Source organism: Nelumbo nucifera, chromosome 3, assembly GCF_055504915.1.
Source record: "Nelumbo nucifera cultivar China Antique chromosome 3, China Antique-T2T, whole genome shotgun sequence".
Classification (NCBI taxonomy): domain Eukaryota; kingdom Viridiplantae; phylum Streptophyta; class Magnoliopsida; order Proteales; family Nelumbonaceae; genus Nelumbo; species Nelumbo nucifera.
This window is the reverse complement of record NC_142651.1, coordinates 2813948-2840413: the sequence shown is the minus strand read 5'-3', so window position 1 is coordinate 2840413 and position 26466 is coordinate 2813948. Positions and strand designations below refer to the sequence as shown.

Genomic DNA, 26466 nt, shown 5'->3' with positions numbered 1-26466 from the left:
TTCAAGGTTTTAAGAATTGGCTTGGAACTGGAACCGTTCTGGCCACCAGTTTTCAGGTCGACAGTTTGACCACCTAGTTTGAATGGATGACTTGCTTTAATGAAAAAATAAAAAAAAATAAAATAAAATGGCTAAAACTCATTTAACGGGTCAACGTTTTGACAACCAGGTCAGCGGGTTGTTGACCAATTCAATGGTTTTTGGCCAGGGACCAAGTTTGGGGTAAAACGAAATCAGTTGCCTGGACAATTCCTAGGACAAGCGGTACGATTGCTTGGGTCAATGGCAATATAAAAACACTGCCTTGATTAGCATGTAAGGACATAGGAATTGTTTTTCTCTTAAAAACTGAAATCATACATTAGCCAACCCCCACCCCCCCCAAGGATTTTCATTTCTATAAATAAAAGGGGAAATTCTAAATTAATGCCATGTACTTTGGGTCTAGCACTTTGGTCCCCAAACTTTAAAATGTGATAATTTATTACCCAGATTTTCAAAATGTGACAATTCAGTACTTGCTGTTAACTAGCTGATTAAATACCCTTTGAGTGTCATCTAATTTTCTTTATAAACTATTCAAAAACTGACAAAAAAATTAATAGTTCCAAATCCTTGCCCCTTCTATTTAAGAAAGTTGGGGTCACCAGAATGTCTACTCAAACGTAACCCCAACTTTCTTGAATGGAAGAAGCGAGGATTTAGGACTGTTAATTTTTTGTCAATATTTAGATGGTTGATAAAGAAAATTAAATGACACCAAAGGACATTTGTGTCCTTTTCAAATATCACTTTAACAACATATTAACTGTTGATTAATGACAGGTACTGAATTATAACGTTTTAAAAGTTCGGATACTAAATTGTCATATTTTAAAATTTGAAGACTAAAGTAACATTAGACACAAAATACAGGTACTAATCAGAAATTTTCCTTACATCGATTTCATTCTTTGATATTCATAAGGAGACAAAGACTCGTTGGCTATCCCCTTGTATACATGGAGAGGAATATGATTGAGCATAAGGAGGTTTCTCCTCATGACATGTTCCATGAAATACCCCTTGGTTCTCCAATATTAAGTGACTGGCGGGTCTTCATGATAACAAATCTCCCCCTTTTCTTATTTGGGGAGTGGGGACGACTGGACGAGGGCGTGGAATCTGCAATTGCCCAATTTGCCCTTTTCTTTCCTTTGGAGGTAAGCCAATTTTTAGTATTTTACCGAGCCGTGATGCAGCAAAATTTAGAGAAATTTGGTTTGACAGGAAAGTAAAAATAGAAAGAGAAAGTTGAGAAAAACAGAAATATCCTTAACAACTTCCCCTCAACTTTCCGTCTCTCTCCTTAAAATCAAGTGACGGTGGCTCAATTGGTAAGTTTTCTGGCTGGTTGGCTGGTTGAAACTTCAGATCAAATCCTGTTGTCAGAAGAGTTGGAGGGGTAATGGATCTGGTCTAAATCTTAGAAAGTAAGTTAGAACCAAACAGTGCAATAGATGGATCGAACCTTAGAAGTTAGAACTACCCAAGGAATCTGTAATCTCTATTGACAGTAATATCTATTCTTTCTCATCCTATCCTATCTTTGTTTAAGATCTTGTTTGTGCCACCTAACCTAATGCAAACCAACCCAACACAATGACTTCAACAGACAAACAGTAAAATAATTCAGACACATGGGAGACATGTCTCCCGTCTACAAGTAAACAGTAAAAAAAACAAGAGAAAAAAATACTTGTCATAAAAAAATCTTCCCAGACTCGAGTCACTCAGTCACAGTTCACCGGGATCTGACACGTTTTGCCGGTCCTTGGCCGGATAGCGGCTACCAGGAAAGTAAGGCTTTCAAATTCAAAGGCACGTTATATCTCTATGAATATAATAAATAAATAAAGGTGAAGTAAAAATATTTAAATACGAGAGAGAAAGTAAAAGCATGTAGTATTTGATTCTTGTTATAAAAGAGGAGATACATGTACATTAGCCGAAAACTTGGCCGGCACTGTTCTGCTATTCATCTCCCGACGAAGCAAAACCAAAACGTATCTTGGCTTGTTAGCTTTGTTTCGTTATTCTTCAACTTGGATTTGATTGCTTTTTCTGCCCTCTCTTGTTTTCTTTCAGACCGATCTGAGAAAAGAGAAACCCAGGAAATTTGATTGAGACTGTAACGGGATTTTAATGAGAAAATAGCAGAGCATGGTAGATTGAGCAAGTTCGGATTTTTGGGGTGTTAAAGAAGGATTTTACTTGATTGGAGACATGGGTTGTTTTTCATGCTTCGATTCAAGGGAGGAGGAGGAAATGAATCTGGAAAAGGGGAGAGACGATAAGATGGAAAGGCAGCAAACTGAGAACTCTAACGTTTCCAGATTGTCTTCAGGTCAGTTTTTCTACCTATTACTTTCTTTTTTAATTTGCTTGATCTGATCTGGGTTTCTATGGTTTACTTGATCTATTGAGAATTTGGGCTGACACTACTTGTTCTTTTGTTTTTAAATCATCTGCTGGATAATTTAACTGGTTGTTTGATCAGAATTTTTAACTTAAGGTTTGATTCAGTTTTTTCTAAGTTTTTTTTTTAGAATTTATCAGGAGTTTATCATGAATTATTCATTTTATGTAATGAAATTTCAATATAGTTTCGGATGCTCTTTTAGTTCTGATTGGTAACTTTTATGTTCATTAAGAAAAAAATGAAGGATTGAGGGTTTATTGATTGAAACTACAAAAAAAAAAAAGCAAATACTTATGTTCAGTCATCTAGTGACAGTAACACTTAATTGGGTCATGAGAATTTCATGATATCCTAATGCAATAAGATGATTTTCGATTTTAGGAAATGGGCATTTCCATCTTAGAGACACACAATTATGTTTGTATTATTATCGTGGCAGAAATGGATTATATTTGTAATTGTATTTTTAATTCCTGAGGTAACAATATTTGCTTGCAGGTCCATTTCAGCATAATGTAGTCTTTTTTGGTACTTACGTGGTTCTCTGCTTTCTTGCTTAAATGATTTGCAGGAGCTGACAGGCTGAAATCAAGAGGCAACACAGGGTCAAAAAGAGAATCGTCGGGTTCCAAGGATGGACCTGATGTTAATATAGCTGCTCAGACATTTACTTTCCGAGAGCTTGCAACTGCAACAAGGAATTTCAGGCAAGAATGCCTCTTGGGGGAAGGCGGATTTGGGCGTGTTTATAAAGGACGTCTAGAGAGCACTGGTCAGGTAAAGATTTTGTACAATTTCAACTTGTTTGGTTCTGCAACATCTTATTCCTACGGATAACGGATTCGTTTAACAAAAGTGGCAGCGCCAAATCTCCCAATAATTTCTGTGGTATCTACGTACTCGGACTTGCATCTGGACTATGGTTGAGTAGCTGCTGATCTCAGCATTTCTTGTTTAGGTTGATTGAAGTGTGGTTGTTGTTAGCAGGTTGTGGCTGTAAAACAGCTTGATAGAGATGGTCTCCAGGGGAACAGGGAATTTCTGGTAGAGGTTCTTATGCTCAGCCTTCTGCACCATCCTAACCTTGTCAATTTAATTGGTTACTGTGCGGATGGGGACCAGAGGCTCCTTGTCTATGAGTATATGCCGTTGGGATCATTGGAAGATCATCTCCATGGTAAGGCTGCTTTCCCTTTCATCTTCATGTTATTTTCTTCAACTTTCTCATTTAAAGGAATTTTACTTTTTCTTAAGTGGCTCTGGTCTAATTTTATTGGGGATTTTGTTGTTCTTCTTTAACTTTTCAGATAAAAGGTATGCTTATTTTATAACATTGTGTTTCTTATAAAATATTAGAGTTTGATGCAACCAAAGGATATAAAGCAGTTAAATCAATGTGGTGCCTGAAAGGAGTGAGATTCTAATTATATTGGGATTTGGATCCTAATACCATAGGATTTTAAATAATTTACTCATAATAAAATAATTATAGCAAATATGAAAATGTTGAATAATTAGAATACACAGAAATGGCATATGAATCTCATATAACAGTTTATACTTCTTTAACTATTAAAAAACAGTTTTTACTTTTCCATTGGAGAAAATAAAAGTTAACAGGGTAACTTTTTTCTAATCATGCTTTTTTTTTTCAAGAGAAAGTTATCATAAAATCAAACTATATGAATATGTGAAGTTATTCAGCGCATATGATACTCTGTTATCTTTAGTGATATTCATTTATTCTACCATGCAAAGTAAGAAATTAGTGTTTAATGTATAGTATTGGTGCTAAGTACCCCGTTTTACCTTTCCACACCTTAATTCTTTGGGGATGGATGGGAGGTGGTATTCTTCACATTTAGTCTCCCTAGTAATAATGACAAATGGATAACTGGTGTACAGTTTCTTTTTGTTCCATTAACCATGAATATTTGAAGAACAGTTTTGTTCTTCTATTAATGTTTTGAGGAAGTACTAGGTAATGATGGTGTTGTGGATTTGGGGATACCGGAATTGTATTCCCTATTACTTTCTCTCTGTCTCATTTTAGAGGGCTAGGACCATGTCTTGTAAATTTGCATAATGTGTAGTATACATGTATTTTTGAATTCATCGACAAAAAAGAATACATTGTAACTTTGAAAAATATTAAAAGATACACAATTTGTAGTCAAAACAGCCTCTATGTATTATCCAAAAATATGGCATGTAAAGCAAACTAACAAAAAATAGAAACAACCCCATTGAAACCCCTCCCCAATCTTTCTACCTTGCACTTGGTTGGAACTGCTATAATTGGAGTTGGTGGAATGATAAAAGACTCAAATTCCTTTTTATGCTATAGTTGGAGTGGGAAGGAGGGATCTTGCTCTTTTCAGCACAGTTGTGTTGGAAGGAGAAATGTTGCCTCCACCAAGAGAGGGGGGTGGGGATGATGGAGGGAGGAATAATGAGTAATGCAAAATGGGCAGGTAGAAATCATAGGAGAGAAGATTAAAAGGGGGTAAAAGTTAGGAAGTATTGTTTTATCCTATTAACACTCGAAAGGTTTTGTAAAAGATGCCTACTTAGTTATTCATGTTGCTTCAATTGTTTATAACTTCATATTTTAAAATATGAAAAAAGATAAACATTATAATGGGATCCTTGGGTGGGCCTTGATGCAACGGTTGGATTGCTTCATTTCGACCTGGGTGACCAGGGTTCAAATCTTGGAAACAACCTCTCTGTATGTACAGGGGTAAGGCTGTGTACATCTGTTCCTCCCAGACCCCGCATTGGCGGGAGCCTTGTGCACTGGGCTGCCCTTTTTTATTAGAATGGGATCCAATTAACCAGAAAAATGGCCTCAAAGGAAGTGCTTTTTTACCATAAATATCATTTATTCCTTAGTTTATACTTTATGTCTACTCCTAACTTCAATGTACAATAAAAAACCTACAGAAAAATATTCTTTTACGTGACAGAAATGATTAATAAAAAATTGTTGAATCAAGTAACTATATGATCATTCATTTAAAGAAACATATGTTTATGTGTAAAAATATTATTTTTAAATAAGGCATGAACAAAGCACAAAAATATTTGTTTATGATCTTTTCATATTTCATTTTTTGATCATCATCATCTAAGCCTTATCCCAACTATATGGGGTCAGTAACATGAATCCTGTTTGTCATTCCGTTCTGTTTAGCACCATACAAGGTTCAAAGTATCCATACATTCTGACAGGTCACTGAAATGCCTATTTTTGCAATTTTTTATGTTTTTAAATGTTAAACAATCGTATTATAAAACCCCTGTAAAAATATGAAATTAAAAAAATATATATAAAAGTGTCATCACCCGAAACACCCAATGCACATGTTCGTGTGCATTGAGTGTATTGTTACTTTGAACCATGGTGTAATATCCATTAACTTATGAGCACTTAAATCATTTTTTACTACTTTAACCTATGCATTCTTTTGGTGTGCCCCTATCCCTTCTAGCCCCCTGAACTTTCAGCAGACTGCTTCTTCTTACAGGTGCTGTAGATGGCTTCCTAGGCACATAACCAAATTATCTTATTCTATATATTTTCATTTTTTGATCAGTTTTCATATTTTCATTTTTCTACCAAATTTATAACCATAATATTGATTTTCAGAACTGAATTATACAGTAACCTTCCCTCCACCCTAACCGTAGTCAGGACAAACTCCTGAATGGATCCCAACTAAATGATAAGGGCTAAAATTAGTTTGAACAGATTATCAAACTATGTTATTATACTGTAAAAATAGTTTAGAAAATTAAAAATTGTCTAGTCACGCTGATTTTGTGGTCATTTTCTTGAGTAAAATCCATTTAATTGTAGTCTTCAATTCTTCATATTGAGTTATGCCCTCCCCCCCATCTAATGTTGTTTCTTGGAATAAGATAGGAATAAAAGGAAAAGAAAACTTGTATTCTCTCTCTCTCTCTCTCTCCTGACTTCTGAATGAAGTTGTTTATATTTCTATATTTTAATAATCTGGTTATTTGTGTGGATGTCTGAATTAGCTATCTTCTAAATTCTGAATGATGTTTATCTGTTTGACTTTTTTTGTTACTTTTTATCTTCATATCTAGTTACTCCCTATATGGACTGCTTGCTATTCTAAATTTCAGACACCAGGGAGTGAGTATTTTTATATGCAACTAGATATTCTTTAAGTGAAACTCGAACTTTCTGGTCCATTATGAGGTGATTTTAGCTTCTCATTTGGCTCATGTTCCGAGTTTGAAGGATCAGGATAGACTGTTGAATAGATCCTGGATAAAAGATTAAGCAGCCAAAAAACTGCTTGAACTGATTATCATCCTATGTTCTTGTACTACTTTAGTTGATGACAATGGGAAGTTCTAATTGTTTGATGGTATTCCTATAAACAGTTTTAGAAACTATAAGAGAGGAATTATTTTTTGATTTATCTGTGGATTCATGTATGGCTTTGAGATAGCTTTTTGATACAGTTGTAAAGCATCTTTTGTACATGGAGTTTGAGGGTCTTTCACCCTCAAATTAACATATTAATACAAATCATAGAGAGATACAGAGAGAATCAGAAAGTTAAAGGCTGTCCAATCCCTCTGGTTTTTGGTGTGCCAATTTCTTAGATAAAACCCAATTAATTTTGTTTTGCATGTTGAGATATGGAAAAAGAAGTGAAAAAAACTTGTGTTGTCTGTCTCTCCTGAACTCTGAATGAAGTTAAAATTGTTTATTTTTTGTTGTAACTTTGTTCTTTTGATATTTTGGAATTTTGTGTTGTTGTGCTGGCTATCTTTCTTCTGAAGTCTGAACGAATTTAATTGTATGATTTTTATTGTATCTTTAGTTCGATATTCTGATTAGTACTGTTTATAATAGTGGTTGCTGTTCTGTATCTTAGACAAGTTAATTAATACCTTTGATACAATAAAATATTCTTTAGGTGAGAATTTTAAACTTCCTGACCTGTTACCAGGTTATTTTACTTTCCCCTTTGGTCCCTTTTCCAAGCAATCTATACTTGTATAAAATATATAGTTGCATAGCTCTTCCTTTATATTTGTTGAGTTTTGGGCTGATATCACTTGTTTTTTTATTTACATAGCATAATTAGGGAGTTATTGGGCCCAAGGCCCATTAGTTTGTGTTTAAGGTAAGAGTGTTTATTTAGACTTTACAAGTAGCCGAGTTACTAAGGGCATACTTGTCTTTGTATTCAGTTTTATTTGTGAGTATATAAGCTAATGAAAGGGGTGGCCAGACCTAATTTTGGCTTCTCCCATTCTCTTCAATTTCTCTCCTCTTTTCTTCTTTGTATAAACCTTCATTTCTCTTTCTTTTTCTCTTTCCTACATAGATTTTATATTAAAACAGGTCTTCTACACTTTTCTACTTGGTATCAGAGTAAGTTTAGAGATTGTTTGAGTTGTTCCATCATGCAGCCCTAGATCAGCTGACTGCATGATGAGGTAAAGAGCTGATTGAGGACTTCAGGTAAGCCCAGTTTTTGGACCTTTTTGGTGGATTTTCAATCCCTTGTAGCTAGTCTAGGGTTTAATACCAAAATCAAGAAGAACTGGAAAAAGGGGAAGAGTCTTGATTTACTAGGACTCTTTAATTTTGACCTAGGAAGTGACACTCTGGTTTTTTAGGGTTTCTTGAGTTTTTCTAAAGAGGGTGGTTCAAGTCCCAGCCTTTTTGGAGGCCTCTAGAGGGAGTGGCAACCTCTTCTCTTTCTTCCCTTGCTCCCATGGAGAAGGGAATCTTTGGAGGGAGGGGCTTCTAGGGTACCAAGAAGATCTTTGAGGTTTCTAAAGGAGATAAATCTCTTTCTTTTCATCTCAAATTGATTTCCTAATCTGTTCCAAGAGTTATGGGGGGTTGTGGAGTTGACAACAAATTTGTTGGTGAAATGAGTCTAGGTGGAGGAGGTGTTGGTGATACCTTCAAGGTTGAGACCATCACTACAGTCAAGTTGGATGGTACAAACTACTTAGAATGGTCACAATTTGCAAAAATAGCTATTGGAACTTGTGGGAAATTAGGGTATGCCACCGGTGAAGAAAAGAAACCTGAGACTAATTGCTCCCAGTGGGTACAGGAGAACTACATGATGGTGACTTGCTTGTGTAATTCCATGTTACCCCATATAAGTAAGAACTTTTTATGGGCTAACACAACTAAGGAGATTTGGGATGGAGTAGTAGAAACTTATTCACAGAATGAGAATGTTGTTAGAGCCTACCAGTTGAGAAACTAGGTGAGTGCTACTAGGTAGGTAGATAAGTCTAAGAACTTTTTATGGGCTAACACAACTAAGGAGATTTGGGATGGAGTAGTAGAAACGTATTCACAGAACGAGAATGGTGTTAGAGCCTACCAGTTGAGAAACCAGGTGAGTGCTACTAGGTAGGGAGATAAGTCTAAGAACTTTTTATGGGCTAACACAACTAAAGAGATTTGGGATGGAGTAGTAGAAACTTATTCACAGAATGAGAATGTTGTTAGAACCTACCAGTTGAGAAACCAGGTGAGTGCTACTAGGTAGGGAGATAAGTCTAAGAACTTTTTATGGGCTAACACAACTAAGGAGATTTGGGATGGAGTAGTAGAAACTTACTCACAGAATGAGAATGTTGTTAGAACCTACCAGTTGAGAAACCAAGTGAGTGCTACTAGGTAGGGAGATAAGTCTAAGAACTTTTTATGGGCTAACACAACTAAGGAGATTTGGGATGGAGTAGTAGAAACTTATTCACAAAATGAGAATGTTGTTAGAACCTACCAGTTGAGAAACCAAGTGAGTGCTACTAGGTAGGGAGATAAGTCTAAGAACTTTTTATGGGCTAACACAACTAAGGAGATTTGGGATGGAGTAGTAGAAACTTATTCACAAAATGAGAATGTTGTTAGAACCTACCAGTTGAGAAACCAGGTGAGTTCTACTAGGTAGGGAGATAAGTCTGTTGCCATTTATTTTTTAGCCCTCAAAACCTTATGCGGGAGATAGATCATTTGGAGACTGTGGTTTGGGAAAGTAGCAAATACGCAACAACTTATCAGAAGTTGGTAGAGAAGAATAGGGTTTTTGAGTTTCTAGCAAGACTTAACCCTGAATATGACATTGCATGACAGAATATTCTTTCCCGATACAGTGTAACTCTCTCTTAGACATATGCCTTTGTGTTTGGAGAGGAAAGTAGGAGGAATGTGATGATGAGGAACCCAGGCCTTGAGCAGTCGGCTATGGTTAGCATAGTGAAGCCTAAGCCAAGTGAGGATAAGGGTGGAAATGAATCGAGAAGGGAAGCTAAGAAGGATATGATTTGTGATTGTTGTAAGAAACCTAAACATACTAGAGATACCTATTGGAAGTTTTACCCACACCTTATACTAAGCTGACTCAGAAACAAGAAGGGAAACGTGAATATGGTAGTGACCGGTGATTTATCATGACCACCTACTACAATTTCTCTTGAGTCTGTTGCAGCAGTTACAGTGAGGGCCAAATTGGAGATGGGCAATTTCTGAATTAGAGGGATACAACCAGTTTTAGCTCATTATTAGGTGGACAACAAGGTGTAGGTGGATCAAGACGTAGTCATTCCACCTCATTTGCACATACATGTAGTTCACATGACATTGCAAATTACGTATCAACTACAAGTAAGGGGGGACCTCCTTGGATTATAGACTCAGAAGCCTTAGAACATATGACCAATATTTCCACCATCGTCTCCTCATACCACCTTTGTTTTGGCAGAGATAGAGTTTCCATAGACGATGGATCACACGTTCCCATTGTTGGGAAAGGGTTTGTCAAGATAACCGATACCGCTACCCTACCTTCTGTCCTTTATGTTCCTAGACTGAGCACTAATCTTTTATCTATTAGTAGCTTGACAAAGAATTTGAACTGCTTAGTGATTTTTTCTCCTGGTCATTGTGTTTTGTAAGATTTGGAATAAAAGAGAACGATTGGGAGTGGTTGTGAAGTGAATGGAATCTATCTTCTTGGTGTGCTTTCCAGTCATAGGAGTCATCATGTCAGTAGGAACATTGAGTCATAGTCAATGGGTCAGATTATGCTTTGGCATAATTGGTTAGGGCATTTGTCTTTTGCTTCTTTGCGTTTTTTATTTCCAAAATTATTTGAGTCCGTTAGTTTGTCCAGCTTGGAGTGTGAGAGTTGCCAACTTGAAAGCATTGTAGACATTCCTTTAAAACAAGCAATAAAAGATGTTCTTCTGTTTTTGATAATTTTCATACTAATGTGTGGGGGCCATACCATATTTTCTCTGTGGGTGGCTATCGGTATTTTTTTTCCTGTTTGTGGATTATTATTCTCGATACTCTTGGATATATTTGATGAGATTCTGTGATGAGGTACCGTCTTTGGTTCAACAGTTACATCAGATGATGCTAATGCAGTTTGGGGTAAGAGTGAAAGTGTTTAGATCAGATAATGCCAAGGAATACTTTGAAAATAACCTGACATCATACCTATTGGAGCATGGAGTAGTCCATCAGAGTAGTTGTACATACACTCCACAACAGAATGGTGTAGCAAAAAGGAAGAACAAACATATTGTGGAAGTAACAAGAAGCATGATGTTGAGCTCTACAGTTCGTTTTGGGGTGATGTAGTTCTTACAACACTTTTTTTAATTGATCGGGTGCCTTCTCGTGTTTTTGGATATTATAACACTCTGTTCAACCTTCTTTTTCCTTAGGGGGAAATGTTCCATGTCCTTGGATATGCAGGAAATTAAAAGGGGTATTGTTGTTACGATCTAGTCTCCAGAAGTCGGTATGTTATTATGGATTTCACCTTTTTTTTGATAAGTAAATTAAGATTTCATTAAAAGAAGAATAAAGCAGTTACAAGCTCCCATGGAGTGGTGCGATCTATGACCTCACCTAACATCGGGAAAAAAGCAAGAAATTGAAAACAAAAACCAGATTCAGATTACGGTTGAGCCCAATACAAACTTTCCCTATTTACCCCTTGCTTTGCAAGACCATCGACCATAGTGTTTGTTGATCTCCCCACCCATTGTATTCTCACAGTCAAACTCCTTATCAACCAATTGAAGTCCCCTTCCATTAGCAATTGTTCCACACCTATCTACACTGCTAGTTGTGCTCCCTGGATAGCAGCTAGAAGTTCTGCCCTAGTAGAGTTTCCAACTCTTATGGGGCTTGAGTAAATAAGAACCACATTCCCAGACACATTCCTCAATACCCCTCTCACCCTTGATTGGCTTGGATTACCAAGACTATTACCATCAAAATTCAGCTTCAAGAAGCTTACAGGAGGGGGTTCCCAACCCATACTCATTCTAGCCTTTAAGGGTGAACAATTTGCCACTGCTAACCAATTCCTTCAAATATCATTAAATGAGAATTGATGGAATAAGTCCAATGATTTTGGCCACAAGATCACCCTATTTAGGAAGCACTCCTTCAGCTCTTCTAGGCTTCTTTCCTTCTCCTGGAAAATTATGGTATTTCTCTCCATGAATGTCACCTTTATTGAGTCCACATCTTTTTTCTTGGGGGGTTCTTCTCAGGGGGAGTGTTTTGGGGAAGGAAGTGAGTAATTTTTATCACTATCTGTTCTATCTCCTTTGTCCACTCCAGTGTCTGGCCCACCTACTCCACCCACTTTGCCACCTCTATTGCGTTCTGCCTCTCAGTGTTTTACACAACAACGCCTACGACAACACAGAGAGGTTGACTCTATAGTAGAGGAACCCACATCACTCCCTATTGGCTCATCGGAGATTCTAGGTTCGACTGACACAGAATTAGGTATGCCTCTTGTTTCCTTTGATGGTTTAGTTTCTGTTGATACTACTACCCCTGCTTCTAACACCATTGCAGATGACCTAGATTTCTCTATTTTACTCCGAAAAGGGAAGAGGAAGTGTACTGCTCATTGCATCTCATACTATCTTTTTTACAATGGACTATCTCCTTCCTATCGGGCCTTTCTTTCCTCCCTTGACTCTGTGTTTATACCCAGGAGTGTTAGTGAGGCTCTCTCCAAACCTGAGTGGAAGACAACTATGCAAGAGGAAATGAAATCATTGATTAAAAATCAGACATAGGAGATTGTGGACATAGTTGTCAAGGCGTTGCCTAGGCGACTAGGTGCACTTGGCTGGGCGCCTTGCCCAAACGCCTTGACTTTTAGCAATTAGGCGCCCTTCTAGGCGACTAGGCGCCCGCCTAGGCGACAAAAATGACAAGATGGGCGCATTTTATAATGTCATTTATATTGATGTATCTTATTAATATATGTGTTAATACATTTTATTATATGCTATATATATCAATTATACTTTGTTTTAATGTTTTACTATTGAAATTTAAAAGATCAAAGGGTTTTGAGGAGAGAAAAAGAAAGAAAGAATAGAATAATAAAGTTCTTTTTTTTTCTATTCTCTCTCTAATTAAATAAAATAGAAATCCATCCTTGTTTTTTTTTTCTATTTTACTTTCTATCTTGAATATTTATCATATAAAGTTAATAACCTTCTTTAGCTGCTAATTAATATGAAATTGCTCTATTAAATACTTATTATAGTAGCATTATTTTTGGAAATAATGAAATTAATGTGTAAAAGGTTTTTATCTTTTATATGTGATGATTTGCCACATTTTTAGAGGAAATTTAATGTTCTTAATAAAGAGAATTGCTATTTTTTCAATTAACATACATGCTGAATGGTATATAAAACTAGGAAACTAGCCAAAAGTCAGCTTTTTATATTATAAAACTTTTATCGCCTAGGCGACTAGGCACCCCAATGTCGCCTAGAATCGACTAAACGCCTTGAAAACTATGATTGTGGATTTACCTAATGGATAGGGGATAGTTGGATGTAGATGGGTTTATACAGTGAAGTACAAGGATGATGGAAGTATAGAAAAGTAGAAGGCGTGGCTGGTTGCAAAAGGGTACACTCAGACTTTGGCATAGATTACTTGGAGACTTTTGCACCAGTGGCAAAGATGAGCTCAGTCCGGATTTTTCTATCATTAGCAACTACATACTCTTGGCCACTCTTCCAACTTGATGTGAAGAATGCTTTTCTTAATGGGGACTTGCAAGAGGTGTACATGGATCTTCCAGGTGGTTTTTATAGTGGCGTGGATAAAGGAAAGGTATGCGGGTTGAAGAAGTCTTTATATGGTTTGAAGCAATCACCCATAGCTTGGTTTCATAGGTTTAGAAGTGCATTGGTTGTATTTGGCTATACTCAAACTCAATCTGATCATACTCTTTTTGTGAAAAGGAGGGGGTCACTGGTGTCAGTTTTGATAGTGTATGTGGATGACATTGTAGTCACAACAAATGATTTGAGTGAGATTGATACCTTGAAGAAGAACCTGCACAAAGAGTTTGAGATTAAGAATCTTGGAGAGCTGAAGTACTTTCTGGGCATTGAGGTGGTAAGGTCCAAGCATGGGATCTTCATCTCATAGAGGAAGTATGTTTTGGACTTATTACAGGAAAAAGGAAAACATGGGACAAGGACAACTGATATACCTATTGATTAGAATCATATGATAAATGCTTCAGAAGGTGAGTTAGTAAAGGATGTTGGAAGGTATCAAAGATTAGTGGGCCAATTGCTATACTTATGTATGACACGACTAGACATATCTTATGCAGTGAGTGTGGTGAGTCAATATATGCATGCCACATAAGGAGTTTACACTCTTCTTGGAGGTAATCTAGTTTCATGGAAGAGTAAGGAACAATTAGTTGTAGCAAGGTCAAGTGCAGAAGCTGAATTCAGAGCCATGACACATGGTGTTTCAGAGCTACTCTAGGTCCGATCCTTGTTAAGGGAGATTGGAGTTGAGGCCAAAGAACCTATGATGATATATTGTGACAATCAAGCAGCAATTAACATTGCCCACAATGCAGTTCAAAATGATAAGGGAAAGGGTGACATCCGAAGAAGTGTGCTTACCACATGTTGCATTTGACTTACAGCTTGCTGACCTTTTACAAAAGGTGTTACAAGAAACAAGCTGAAGCATGATCTACGCAAGTTGGGAATGTGTGACATCTATTCCCAACTTGAGGGGGAGTGTTGAGTTTTGGGCTGATATCACTTGTTTTTTTTATTTACATAGCATAGTTAGGGAGTTATTGGGCCCAAGGCCCATCAGTTTGTGTTTAAGTTAAAGAGTGTTCATTTAGACTTTACAAGTAGCTGACTTAATAAGGTCTAAGGGCATACTTGTCTTTATATTCAGTTTTATTTGTGAGTATTTAAGCTAATGAAAGGGGTGGCCAGACTATATATATATAAACTATTGGATAATTAAAATCATCTGACAGGAAGTTAGACGTGATAGTCTTTGACCATAGTTGTATTGAACAGCTATACTTGTTTGTTTTATATATGGGGCTCAACCTGGAATCCTCTCATATTAGTCATTTACTTGACATTTTGACCTATAAGAAAGGGTGATTATCACATTAGGAGTACTTTTGAAGTGTGTAATACAATAGAAGGTGATTGCTATTTTGAGAACTGCATACTAGAAGAGGCATGGCTCCATGTGTACGGTGAATACTTTGATTGGTTAATATCTGTCAACAAAAGGGATGTTAGCGATTACAAGGTTGATTTAGGAATGCTAAACTTCCTTAAGTTAAAATGAAGAAACCACTTCCCTATATGAAGTATGTCAGAGCATAGGAGCTGTTTGACACACAAAAAAAAAAGTATGAAGTGTGAGCTATGTGTAGAGAATTGTTTCTTGAATGACAGTTCAGTCCACATTTTCCAGAGGTATACAAACATGGGGTTCAATATGAGAAAGGGAAACAAGGAGACACTCTGCAAATATGATAGTTTAGCTCATTTACAAGTAAATGACCCCTGACCAGAGGGAGGAAATGCCTCAAAAAGGCTTCCTGAACAATGTTCAGGTATATTTTCTCCTATTATAGTTGTGTTATATGACTGTAAGAGCCAAAACTCCATAAGGGCTGGCTACTGAACTTTAATAGCAATCCAGATATTCTATGTTCTTTCTTTTAGTCCTCCAATCATCTGGTGCCCATTTTATATCAATAATCCTTAAGCTCTGCATTTATAACAGATATTCCCATGCAAAGTTTGTTTTCTCTTTTGTTGGTTACTTCAACTCTTATGTGAAAAGTACAAGGGAAAGGGAAATAGATAAGAACTTTAAATATGGGGTAGGGTAGGGTTGGGGTGGGGTGGGTCATTAGAAGATGAAAGAATTCTTTTGCAGTGTGGATTTTCTCGGTTTCTTGATATGTAACCCAAGCTTGCTGTTTTTAATGAAGGAAACCATGGACCTCAACAGTCAATCAGTTTGATGTTTTCAATGGTGAAAGCAGTGAATCTTAAGAACTTGCTATCTTCAGTGGTGAAGGAACTTAATGTGATAATTAGGGACAACTTAAAAATCATGCCTCTTGACTTTGTGCATTGATGGTTTGATGAGAAATCATCTTTGATTTTTTTACTACAACTGGACAGATGGTCCTTGAGAATTTGAAAGAGAAACACTATATAGGCAATGTGTTGAAGTATGACTTCCACCGGGCATCTCTGCTTTTTATCTTATCCACTGCTTGTTGCTCTTCTTTAGTAGATAGTCTCAGTCAGTCTTAGTCAAATGATTTTTGGATGTTTGAGATGACAGGGAACAGTAATTTAATACGACAGGTGCATGTAGAATTCCTGGTTGACGGTCTCACTGAAGGAGTCTTGAAAAGTGAACTTTTCTGGCTTCATTCTTTAGAAATTTCTGCACATTGCAGGAATTTCATCATTAAACTAGTTTCCTAATCATATCATACAACCATATAACCCTGGACAAACCCTCATTCCCCTTCCGTAGACCTGCCCCCAGTCCCTCAAACCCAAAACTTGGATCTAATTACTATCATCATTTACCTTTTAGTTTTCCTCAATGAAGGATATAGGATCTTGAGAAGCTTATTATCCTACCAAAGATCATCTTAGGATTTAGTTTTGTTGCCAGAAAGGACATCAAACTTTATGACTGAAAGGAACTGGGGGAACAAGATTGCGATGACTTTCCATAGTGATGCAAGAGTAGTTCTAGTAGATACATCTGCATCATATTCATTTAGTAAAAGACCATGGATTCTTTTGATGATGCCATATCATAGCTTGTTTGTATCTAGGGAAACCCTCTATAACCACTTACCTAAACAGAGTTATTCCTCAAACACAATCTATTCAATCCCAGCCATCGTTCCTTGCTTTTTGCACACTGGACTATATAATTAAATAATATTTTTTTGGAGTCCTCTAGCTCCCATAAAAGTCTCTCATGATCTTCTCAAGCCGTTTTTTTTAACTACTTCCAGTATTTTAAACACAGATGGTAGATTGATAAGTTTGCAAGAGTAGACTTCATTAATATAATCCTTTCACCCAGTGAATTGTAGTTCTTCCATTATATATCTTTATGAGACAGGATTCCAGAAGGCTGTGGATTTAGGATTGCTTCCTAAAGCTGTTTGGTTTATCAGGAAATAAGAGAGGAACAGAAAGTTGAAGCAAAGCTCTCAGTGATGTAGGACCAGCCCAATTCCAGATCTTTGATGAGAAAAAAAATATGGCTGTTGATGACTGCAATGGCTTCATGAAGGAATAAGATAGAAAATGGAGAGAGAGAGAGAGAGAGAGAGAGAGACTCACAAGGTACCTAGAATCACTCTAGGGTACAGGAACCACTCACCATAATTAGCATAAGCTCAAAAAGAAAACCTAATAAACTTCATTGATCCTTGTCGGTAAAGTAAGAAAGATAGGATTTGATTGATTAAGAGATTTGAATAAATTTAGGAAGGATTAGATTTGAATAATTTTTGGAAAGTTATATTCTAGGATTAAGGGAAAGATTTAGTCAATCCCTAATTGCGAGAGATTCTAGGGGTCTGCCTTTCCTATCTTTTCTTATTTAAGTTGTATGCTCAACATGTTTTTATTATCAATAAAGAAAATTCTCTTTTCTCTCTCCCTCTATATTTTGCCACATGGTATCAGAGCTTTAGGGTTCGATCATGAATTTTAAGGCCGCCATGGTTGGCTCTGGTTCAGCCTCTTTGGATGCTACCAGCGGTGTGACGTCTTCAGAGGGAGGTATTCAGTCAGCGACTATTTCTCTTTTTGAGAATTCTCTTCAAATTACCATTCACAAATTGAATGGAAAAAATTATCTTGAGTGGTCTCATTCCGTGTGGTTGGTGATCGACGACAAAGGGAAACTCAACTATTTGAACGGCGAAGTGAAACCGCCAGCCACTGATGATCCAAAGTACAGGCAATGGTGTTCTGAAAATTCGATGGTTACCGCCTGGTTGATCAGCTCCATGGATCATGTGGTTGGAAAACCATTCATGTTCTTGTCGACGGCTCGCGATGTGTGGGAAGCTGTTAGGGAAACCTATTCGGATTTGGACAATCATTCACAACTGTTCGAACTGAATACCCGAATGTGGAAGATGCAACAAGGTGAACGTGAAGTAACATCTTATTATAATGAGATGATGGCTGTTTGGCAGGAGTTGGATTTATTTGAAGAAGAAGAATGGGAAAGTCCGAGTGACGGTGCTCGGTACAAAAAGAAGATAGAAAGAGGCCAGGTATTTGTTTTCTTTGCTGGTTTGAATAAAGAACTCGATGAGGTTCGGGGACGTATCTTAGGGCGAAAGCCCTTGCCGACTATAAGAGAAGTCTTTTCGGAAGTGCGGAGAGAAGAAGCACGACGACAAGTGATGTTGAAGAATGTTAGTGAAACAAAAACAAAGAATGAAGGGTCCGCTCTTGTGACCCGAGGTGCAGACTTAGAAGGAGACAGACGAGGAGGAAAGCAGAGGCCTTGGTGTGATCATTGTAGAAAGCCATGGCATACTCGGGAAACCTGCTGGAAGCTGCACGGGAAACCGGCGGGTTGGAAGAAAAAATCAGGCAGTGACAACAAGTCAGGGGGAGATGTCCGCACGTTTCAAGTAAGCAATTCAGATCCAGGGCAGCAAACATCCTCAGAGTCTCTTCCTTTCACAAAGGAACAAATAGAGCACCTAACCCATCATGTTCTGTAGCTCAGTTAGGTAATTTTTTCACTGCAACCATTGCTTGTATCAAATCTAATGGCTCCTGGATATTAGATTCAGGTGCCACTGATCATATGACCGGCACTTCGCAATTCTTTTCTTCATATACACCCTGTGCAGGGATTCAAAAGGCTAAAATTGCAGATTGTTCCTTTGCTATTGTTGCTGGGAAAGGAACAGTGTCTATTTCTCCTTCTCTAAACCTTAAAGATGTTCTGCATGTTCCTAACCTATCATACAATCTCTTGTCTGTCAGTAAACTAACCCTTGATCATAATTGTCGAGTTAATTTTTGGTTTTCTCGTTGTGAATTTCAAGATTTAACCTCGGGGGAGATGATTGGGGGTGCTAAACAGGATGGTGGCCTCTACCTCTTTAATAAAGGATCAACCTTTGAAAGGCAAGACCGACAGACTTGTTTCAGTTCTATCTCTATTTCTAGTGACAGTGAAATTTTGTTATGGCATTATCGATTAGGACATCCTAGCTTTCAATATTTAAAGCATCTATTTCCCAAGTTATTCATGAATAAAAATCATTTAGTTTTTCAGTGTGAATCTTGTGAATTAGCAAAACATCATCGTGTTGTTTTTCCGTCTCAACCATATAAAAAATCAAAACCATTTACCATGATTCACAGTGATGTTTGGGGTCTTTCTAGAGTGACAACTCTTTCTGGAAAACGTTGGTTCATTACTTTTATTGATGATCGTACTAGGGTCACTTGGGTTTTCCTTTTAAAAGAGAAATCTGATGCTGAAACTGTGTTTAAAAATTTCTACAACATGGTTTAAACACAATTTCAGACTCAGATTAAAATTTTTCGAAGTGATAATGGAAAGGAATTTTTTAACAATGTGTTAGGGAATTTTTTTGCTGAGAAAGGAATTATACACCAAAGTTTGTGTAATAATACACCTCAACAAAATGGGGTGGCTGAAAGGAAAAACAAACATCTCCTTGAAGTTGTTAGAGCTCTAAGTTTTAAAACTAAGGTTCCTAAGTATCTTTGGGGAGAACATCTCCTTGAAAGGAATTAACAGACTTCCTACACGAATTTTGGATTTTAAAACACCCATACAGGTTTTCACTGACTGTTTTCCAAACTCTTGGCTAGTGACAAACATTCCCTTAAAAATTTTTGTAAGTGTGGCCTTTGTTCATAACCATGATCCCAAACGTTCAAAACTTGATCCAAAAGCACATAAATGTATTTTTGTAGGCTATCCCACTAATCAGAGAGGTTACAAATGCTTTAATCCAATTTTGAAAAAGATGTTTGTGTCTATGGATGTCACCTTCTTTGAAGGAACCTCGTACTACAGCAACTCCCATCTTCAGGGGGAGAGCAACACTAGTAAAGATGGTTTTTTAGATAGTTCTGATTTAATGTTTGAATTTGTCCATAAAGATGTTCCTCACAACCGGTCACCGAAAGAAAGTGAAGCAGAAAATACAAAATTAGTGAAAACAAATGAATTAAATATTGAAAATGTTGAGTCTACCAATGAACAACCTTTGGTAATGCCATCTCAAAATGAAAAAGCTGAAACAACAGAGATGCGTGCGAAACAGTATAAAGGCCTTGTATATTCAAGGGAATATCTAGCACAGAAAAGGAGAGGCACTATTCCGCAGCATCAACAAAAATCTGATCAGAGGTTGGATCATGAAATTCATGATAATTCTTCAAAGATTCCTGAAAATATTCCTCCAGGTAATTCTGATTCTTCTAGTCAGCTTGATCTTCCCATCGCTCTTAGGAAAGGTGTTAGACAAAACATCCTTTGTCAAATTTTGTATCTTACAAAAATATTTCACCTTCATATTGTGCCTTTATTTCACAAGTGTCTAGTGTATCCATTCCTAACAGTATCCAGGAGGCTCTAAATGTTCCTGAGTGGAAAGAAGCTATTTTTGAAGAGATGAGAGCTTTGGAAAAGAATGCTACTTGGGAGAAAGTGGATCTGCCGGATGGAAAGACAGTTGTTGGTTGTAAATGGGTGTTTACTCTGAAGTACCACTCAGATGGATCCTTGGAGAGATACAAGGCTTGCCTAGTAGCTAAAGGCTTTACTCAGAAATATGGAGTGGACTACTTTGAAACCTTTTCTCCAGTGGCGAAGCTAAATACAGTTCGAGTACTCTTATCTGTTGCAGCTAATCTTGACTTGCCACTGAATTAGCTAGATGTGAAGAATGCCTTTTTGAATGAAGACTTGGAGGAAGAAGTATATATGGAGCCTTCACCTGGTTTCACTGAGAAGTTTGGAACTAAGGTATGCAAGCTAAAAAAGTCTCTATATGGACTTAAACAGTCGCCCAGAGCCTGGTTTGAAAGATTCACAAGGTTCGTTAAAAGTCAAGGATATAGTCAAGGACAATCTGATCATACTCTTTTCACAAAGAGATCCACCAAAGACAAGGTTTCAGTTCTGATTGTCTACGTTGATGACATAATCTTGACTGGAGATGATATTGAAGAGATGAGCAGACTGAAGCCAAGGAATTCAAGATTAAAGACTTAGTCAAGGATATAGTCAAGGACAATCTGATCATACTCTTTTCACAAAGAGATCCACCAAAGACAAGGTTTCGGTTCTGATTGTCTACGTTGATGACATAATCTTGACTGGAGATGGTATTGAAGAGATGAGCAGACTGAAATAGAGCTTAGCCAAGGAATTCGAGATTAAAGACTTAGGCCAGCTAAGGTACTTTCTTGGAATGGAAGTGGCAAGATCAAAGAAGGGCATTGTGGTTTCGCAACGAAAGTATATTCTAGATCTCTTGAAAGAAACTGGAATGAGTGGTTGCAAACCTTCAGACGCTCCGATAGAAGTTAATGCTAAGCTTGGAAAAGTTAAAGATGGGGTTCCAGTAGATACAGGTAGATACCAAAGGCTGGTTGGAAGATTGATTTACTTGTCACATACACGTCCTGATATTGCCTTCGCTGTGAGCATGGTGAGTCAATTTATGCATTCCCCGTACGAAGAACATCTTGAAGTTGTGTATTGAATACTTAAGTATCTAAAAGGCACACCAGGAAAAGGACTCTTCTTCAAGAAAAATGAGAAGAGAGGGGTTGAGGTGTATACATATGCGGATTGGGTAGGTTCGATTATTGATAGAAGGTCAAATTCGGGGTACTGCACATTTCTTTGGGGCAATTTAGTTACTTGGTGAAGCAAGAAGCAAAGTGTAGTTTCTAGAAGTAGTGTTGAGGCTGAATTCAGATCAATGGCTCAAGGAGTGTGTGAGGTTCTTTGGCTAAAGAGGGTTCTAGTGGATCTTAAGAGACCAGTGAGTTTTCCTATGAAATTGTATTGTGATAACAAGGCAGCTATCAGCATTGCTCATAATCCGGTTCTACATGACAGGACTAAACATGTTGAGACTGACAAACACTTTATAAAGGAGAAGCTTGAAGAAGGAATAATTTGCACTCCGTTTGTGCCAACCACGCAGCAAGTTGCAGATGTCTTGACTAAGGGCTTGTTGAGACAGCCATTTGAGCTTCAAGTTAGCAAGTTGGGCATGATAGATATCTTTGCACAAACTTGAGGGGGAGTGTCGGTAAAGTAAGAAAGATAGGATTTGATTGATTAAGAGATTTGAATAAATTTAGGAAGGATTAGATTTGAATAATTTTAGGAAAGTCATATCCTAGGATTAAGGGAAAGATTTAGTCAATCCCTGATTGCGAGAGATTCTAGGGGTCTGCCTTTCCTATCTTTTCTTATTTAAGTTGTATGCTCAACATGTTTTTATTATCAATAAAGAAAATTCTCTTTTCTCTCTCCCTCTATATTTCACCACAATCCTTTTGTAAAACATACATACATATTTATAGATCGTAGCCTCATAAAAATCCTAGTAGGACTCAAACTGAATTTCCATTATCCTATTTCAATTCAAAGAAGACTTAATAACTCATTCAATGACTCTAAAACTTCAAATATAAACAAACTATAACTAGACAAATTAGACCCTATCATTGAACCCAAAGAAAAATTGTAAAATGATGAAAATAACTATACTGTCCAAAAATACAGAAATACATAAATTTTCACAAAATTCCAATTTTGACTCTTCAGCTGCTGCATCAATCAGTGAGCATGATTTCAGCATTTCTTTTTGTTGTGCCTCTGTCTATATTTATTCTCAAGTACCACTCTTTCCTAAATTTATTTTCAAGTTTGATATTACATTCGAAGCAATTGGTTAAGAGTTGTAGATTTCTGGAAGGAGCAGCCAGATGTTGTCCAAGGCAATATTTTGATTGCTAACTTAACCCAAAAAAGAATAAAGAATTTCCAAGAAAAGAAAATGAGTATCAAGGATAAAAAGCTACCTGGCATTCCTTAGCTGCATTTTTGAAGTTTAAATGGACAGGTTTTTTTTCTTTTGGTTAAGTGTTTAAGTGGACAGTTATTACAGCATTTTATGAGTATGTCAAGTTGTCAACATTTAATTTGAATATTAATAATACTGTTCATTGTGCAGATCTTCCACCTGATAAGGAACCACTTGACTGGAACACAAGAATGAAGATAGCTGCTGGTGCAGCCAAGGGGCTGGAATACCTACATGACAAAGCAAACCCCCCAGTTATCTATAGGGACTTCAAATCATCCAATATATTATTGGATGAAGGGTTTCATCCAAAGTTGTCAGATTTTGGTCTTGCAAAGCTTGGTCCAGTTGGTGATAAGTCACATGTCTCCACCAGGGTCATGGGAACTTATGGTTATTGTGCTCCTGAATATGCTATGACAGGACAATTAACAGTGAAGTCTGACGTCTACAGTTTTGGAGTAGTCTTCCTAGAGTTGATTACTGGGCGTAAAGCCATTGACAGCACCCGAGCCCATGGAGAACAGAACCTTGTTACTTGGGTAATTCACTCAATCTTATGTCAGGCTATTATGGAAATCGGACAGTACACACATGGCACACATAAAAGTAATATGTCGACAGTTTAGTAAACCAATCTAACTGATCTCCCATATCAATAAACCAACCAAGTTTAATGTATTGGCTTTCCATAAAGCAGTACAGAGGTTGGATCTGTTTGGTCGTATAACTAGGTTGACCCTTTATGTTGAAGGTCTTGTTGGTTAGGACTCATAGATTGGATTCTTCTAGGTAAAACATTGTTTATATACCGATACTCGATGTGTTTCTGATTCTCAGACTCAAATAAATATAAGCTTAGGGATTAAGGAACATCAGAAATATATAGGAATGATGCCATATAGAAAGGGTTCAATCTAGCCCTCTTCGGAGGGATGCTAGTTCCTCGATCCGTTTTTCTGAGGGGTGGCCGGTTAAATGATCAAATCATTATTGCCTTAAAGCCCTTATGATCTGCTTAATCTATCTATTATTTCTGGTTTCCTCAGATTTTCTTGCTTATATAATATCTGACATAATTGTAAGACCACTCTGACCTGCTTCTAAAAAGTGAGCCCTTCTCTTGCATCGTTCTCACTTGATTTGATTCACAAAATTGGTTTTGGGGGGGGGGGGGTGTATTGTTACTTCGTGTTTCTATTGCCACACAGCTGTACTTGACAGGTAGGAGGTATCTATTGCAGGCACGTCCCATGTTCAATGACCGCCGGAAGTTTTCAAAACTGGCGGATCCCCGCCTTCAAGGTCGTTACCCAATGCGTGGGCTTTATCAGGCTCTTGCTGTAGCATCCATGTGTACTCAAGAACAGGCAGCCACCCGTCCTCTTATTGCTGATGTTGTGACTGCCCTATCCTACTTGGCATCCCAAACATATGACCCCAATGCACCTCCTGGCCATAGCTACAGAGGTAGTGGAGATGAGAGACGAAACAGAGGTGCAGGGGCTGAGAGAGATGACAAAGGTGGAAAGATAGCAAATAATGAGGATGGGGGAGGGTTTGGAAGAAGGTGGGACCAGGAGGGATCTGAGAGAGATGATTCTCCGAGGGAAACAGCAAGGATGTTAAACAGGAATCTGGATCGAGAGCGTGCAGTTGCAGAGGCGAAAATGTGGGGAGAGAATTGGCGAGAAAAAAGGAGGCAAAGTGCACAAGGAAGTTTTGATAGTGCAAACGGGTAACATAGTACCATTGAATGCCAAGTCTCATATTCCACCTCAGGTCTTTCAATTGGACCGAGGGAAGTGAAGAAGCTAGTGAGGCTTGGTTTCCTTCTTGGGAAGTGGGAACTCCCCTCCCCTGTGGCAGCGTAGATGTGAGCACACTAAAACTAAATACATGCACCAGAGGGTTGGATATGGAAGTGATGGGAGTTGATACAATCTTTTTCTTTTTGATCTTTTCCTTTTTCACTTGGAAGGATGGGGAGAAGAGTGTATATTTGTTTATCAGAAGAATGAAGAATGAGAGTCATGTAATATGTGGATGGTCTAAACCATCAACATCTTTTAATGGCTATGTTGTAGAATGTTTCAGAAATTTTGAGAGAGTAATCACATCCAGGCCATGTTTTCATTCAACTGTTATATAAGCTGCTGCTTTCTAAATTCAATCTGTACACTTGTCTCACTCATACTTTATTTTATCTCAAAATCTAACTAAATTTGCAGTTTGGGAAGTTGACTTGGCCAAAGTCAGCCACGTACCTGATGAAGTTGCTACATAAACTTAATAAGGTTTGTCAACCTATATGGATAGTTTGAATACTGTGGTAGTGGATGTCTACCTGAAATGTTCCAACCCTTGGTCCCTTGGTCTGTGTTTGGTCGCAGTGCAATTTTATTTGCACTAGTACAAATGTAAAAATGCAAATTTATTGTAAGTTGGCGAGACAGATAAATAAGACATTGAATTATACCTGTCCAACTTAATGGTCTAAAGTATTTATTGGATTGGATCTGATCCATCCACCCATCCATGATGGATTTTTATTGGATTGGGCCGGATTGAATCAATATCTGGTCCATTGGTAGAAGATAAGTATATTTTGGATTTGAATCAATCTAAATTAAAACCAATTTCAACATATTTAATGTCCAAACATTGAATTGGATTGGTCCAAAATGGTCTAGAGTATTCATCGATTGGACTGGACCTGATTCAGTTATAATGGACTCATATCGGATTGGGCCAAATCTGGACCAATTAAAATCCCTAATACTAATAGTGCCTACAGTTGATTCTATGTAGTCCCTCTCTCTCACCACCCACACATGAAAAATTCCTAGTACAACGAACAACAAATTTTCAAAAATAAAAATTAATATTATACATTTACAATGCTGACATAAATTTGGAATTTTGTAGGTATAACCTTTAGTCTGAGTTTGAAAGGAGTATAAATACAAATATGTAGAGTGTAAAACCTTGTATTTTGTATTATTTTGTATGTATTTGCATTGTACATATTTGCAAATACATACAATATAATGTACTTTGAGAAGTACGCCAAAAGCCTGAAGAATGAATGACTCCTACTACTTGGGTCTTGGGGCACCATGCTTCAGTAGTTAACAGCTCAATGACTCACTCATACTCCAGGCAGTCTGGCAGCAGGCAGATAGCCTTTTTTTTTCCTTGGTGGTTCTCACCCCTAATCCTTAAGGCTGTGTTTGGAAACGATGCAAATGGAGTGTAAATCCCGGTTCAGGGTAAATTTGCATTCTGATTCATTTTTGCCCGTATTTGGCAACATTATATTTATGCATTGACAAATGACAAACCATTGCATATTTACATTGATAATAAGATGTAAAAGTATATCAATAAAAAATAAGTAAATTTACATTCAAGTGGGCTTTTGATAAAAAGAAGCATATGCTTTATTGAAATTCATGTTTGCATCCATTATAGCTA

The 26466-nt window shown here is 37.3% G+C and overlaps 1 protein-coding gene across 1 annotated transcript; it reads left to right on the top strand.

Moving 5' to 3' along the window:
* The first annotated feature begins 1966 nt into the window (after positions 1–1966).
* On the top strand, positions 1967–25157 carry PBS1 (Protein kinase superfamily protein). Its single transcript, XM_010252298.3, has 5 exons — positions 1967–2386; positions 3033–3238; positions 3449–3638; positions 23140–23531; positions 24234–25157. Exons 1-5 carry the CDS (start codon positions 2266–2268, stop codon positions 24729–24731), a joined length of 1407 nt encoding a protein of 468 aa, XP_010250600.1. The 5' UTR covers positions 1967–2265; the 3' UTR covers positions 24732–25157.
* The last annotated feature ends 1309 nt before the right edge of the window (positions 25158–26466 follow it).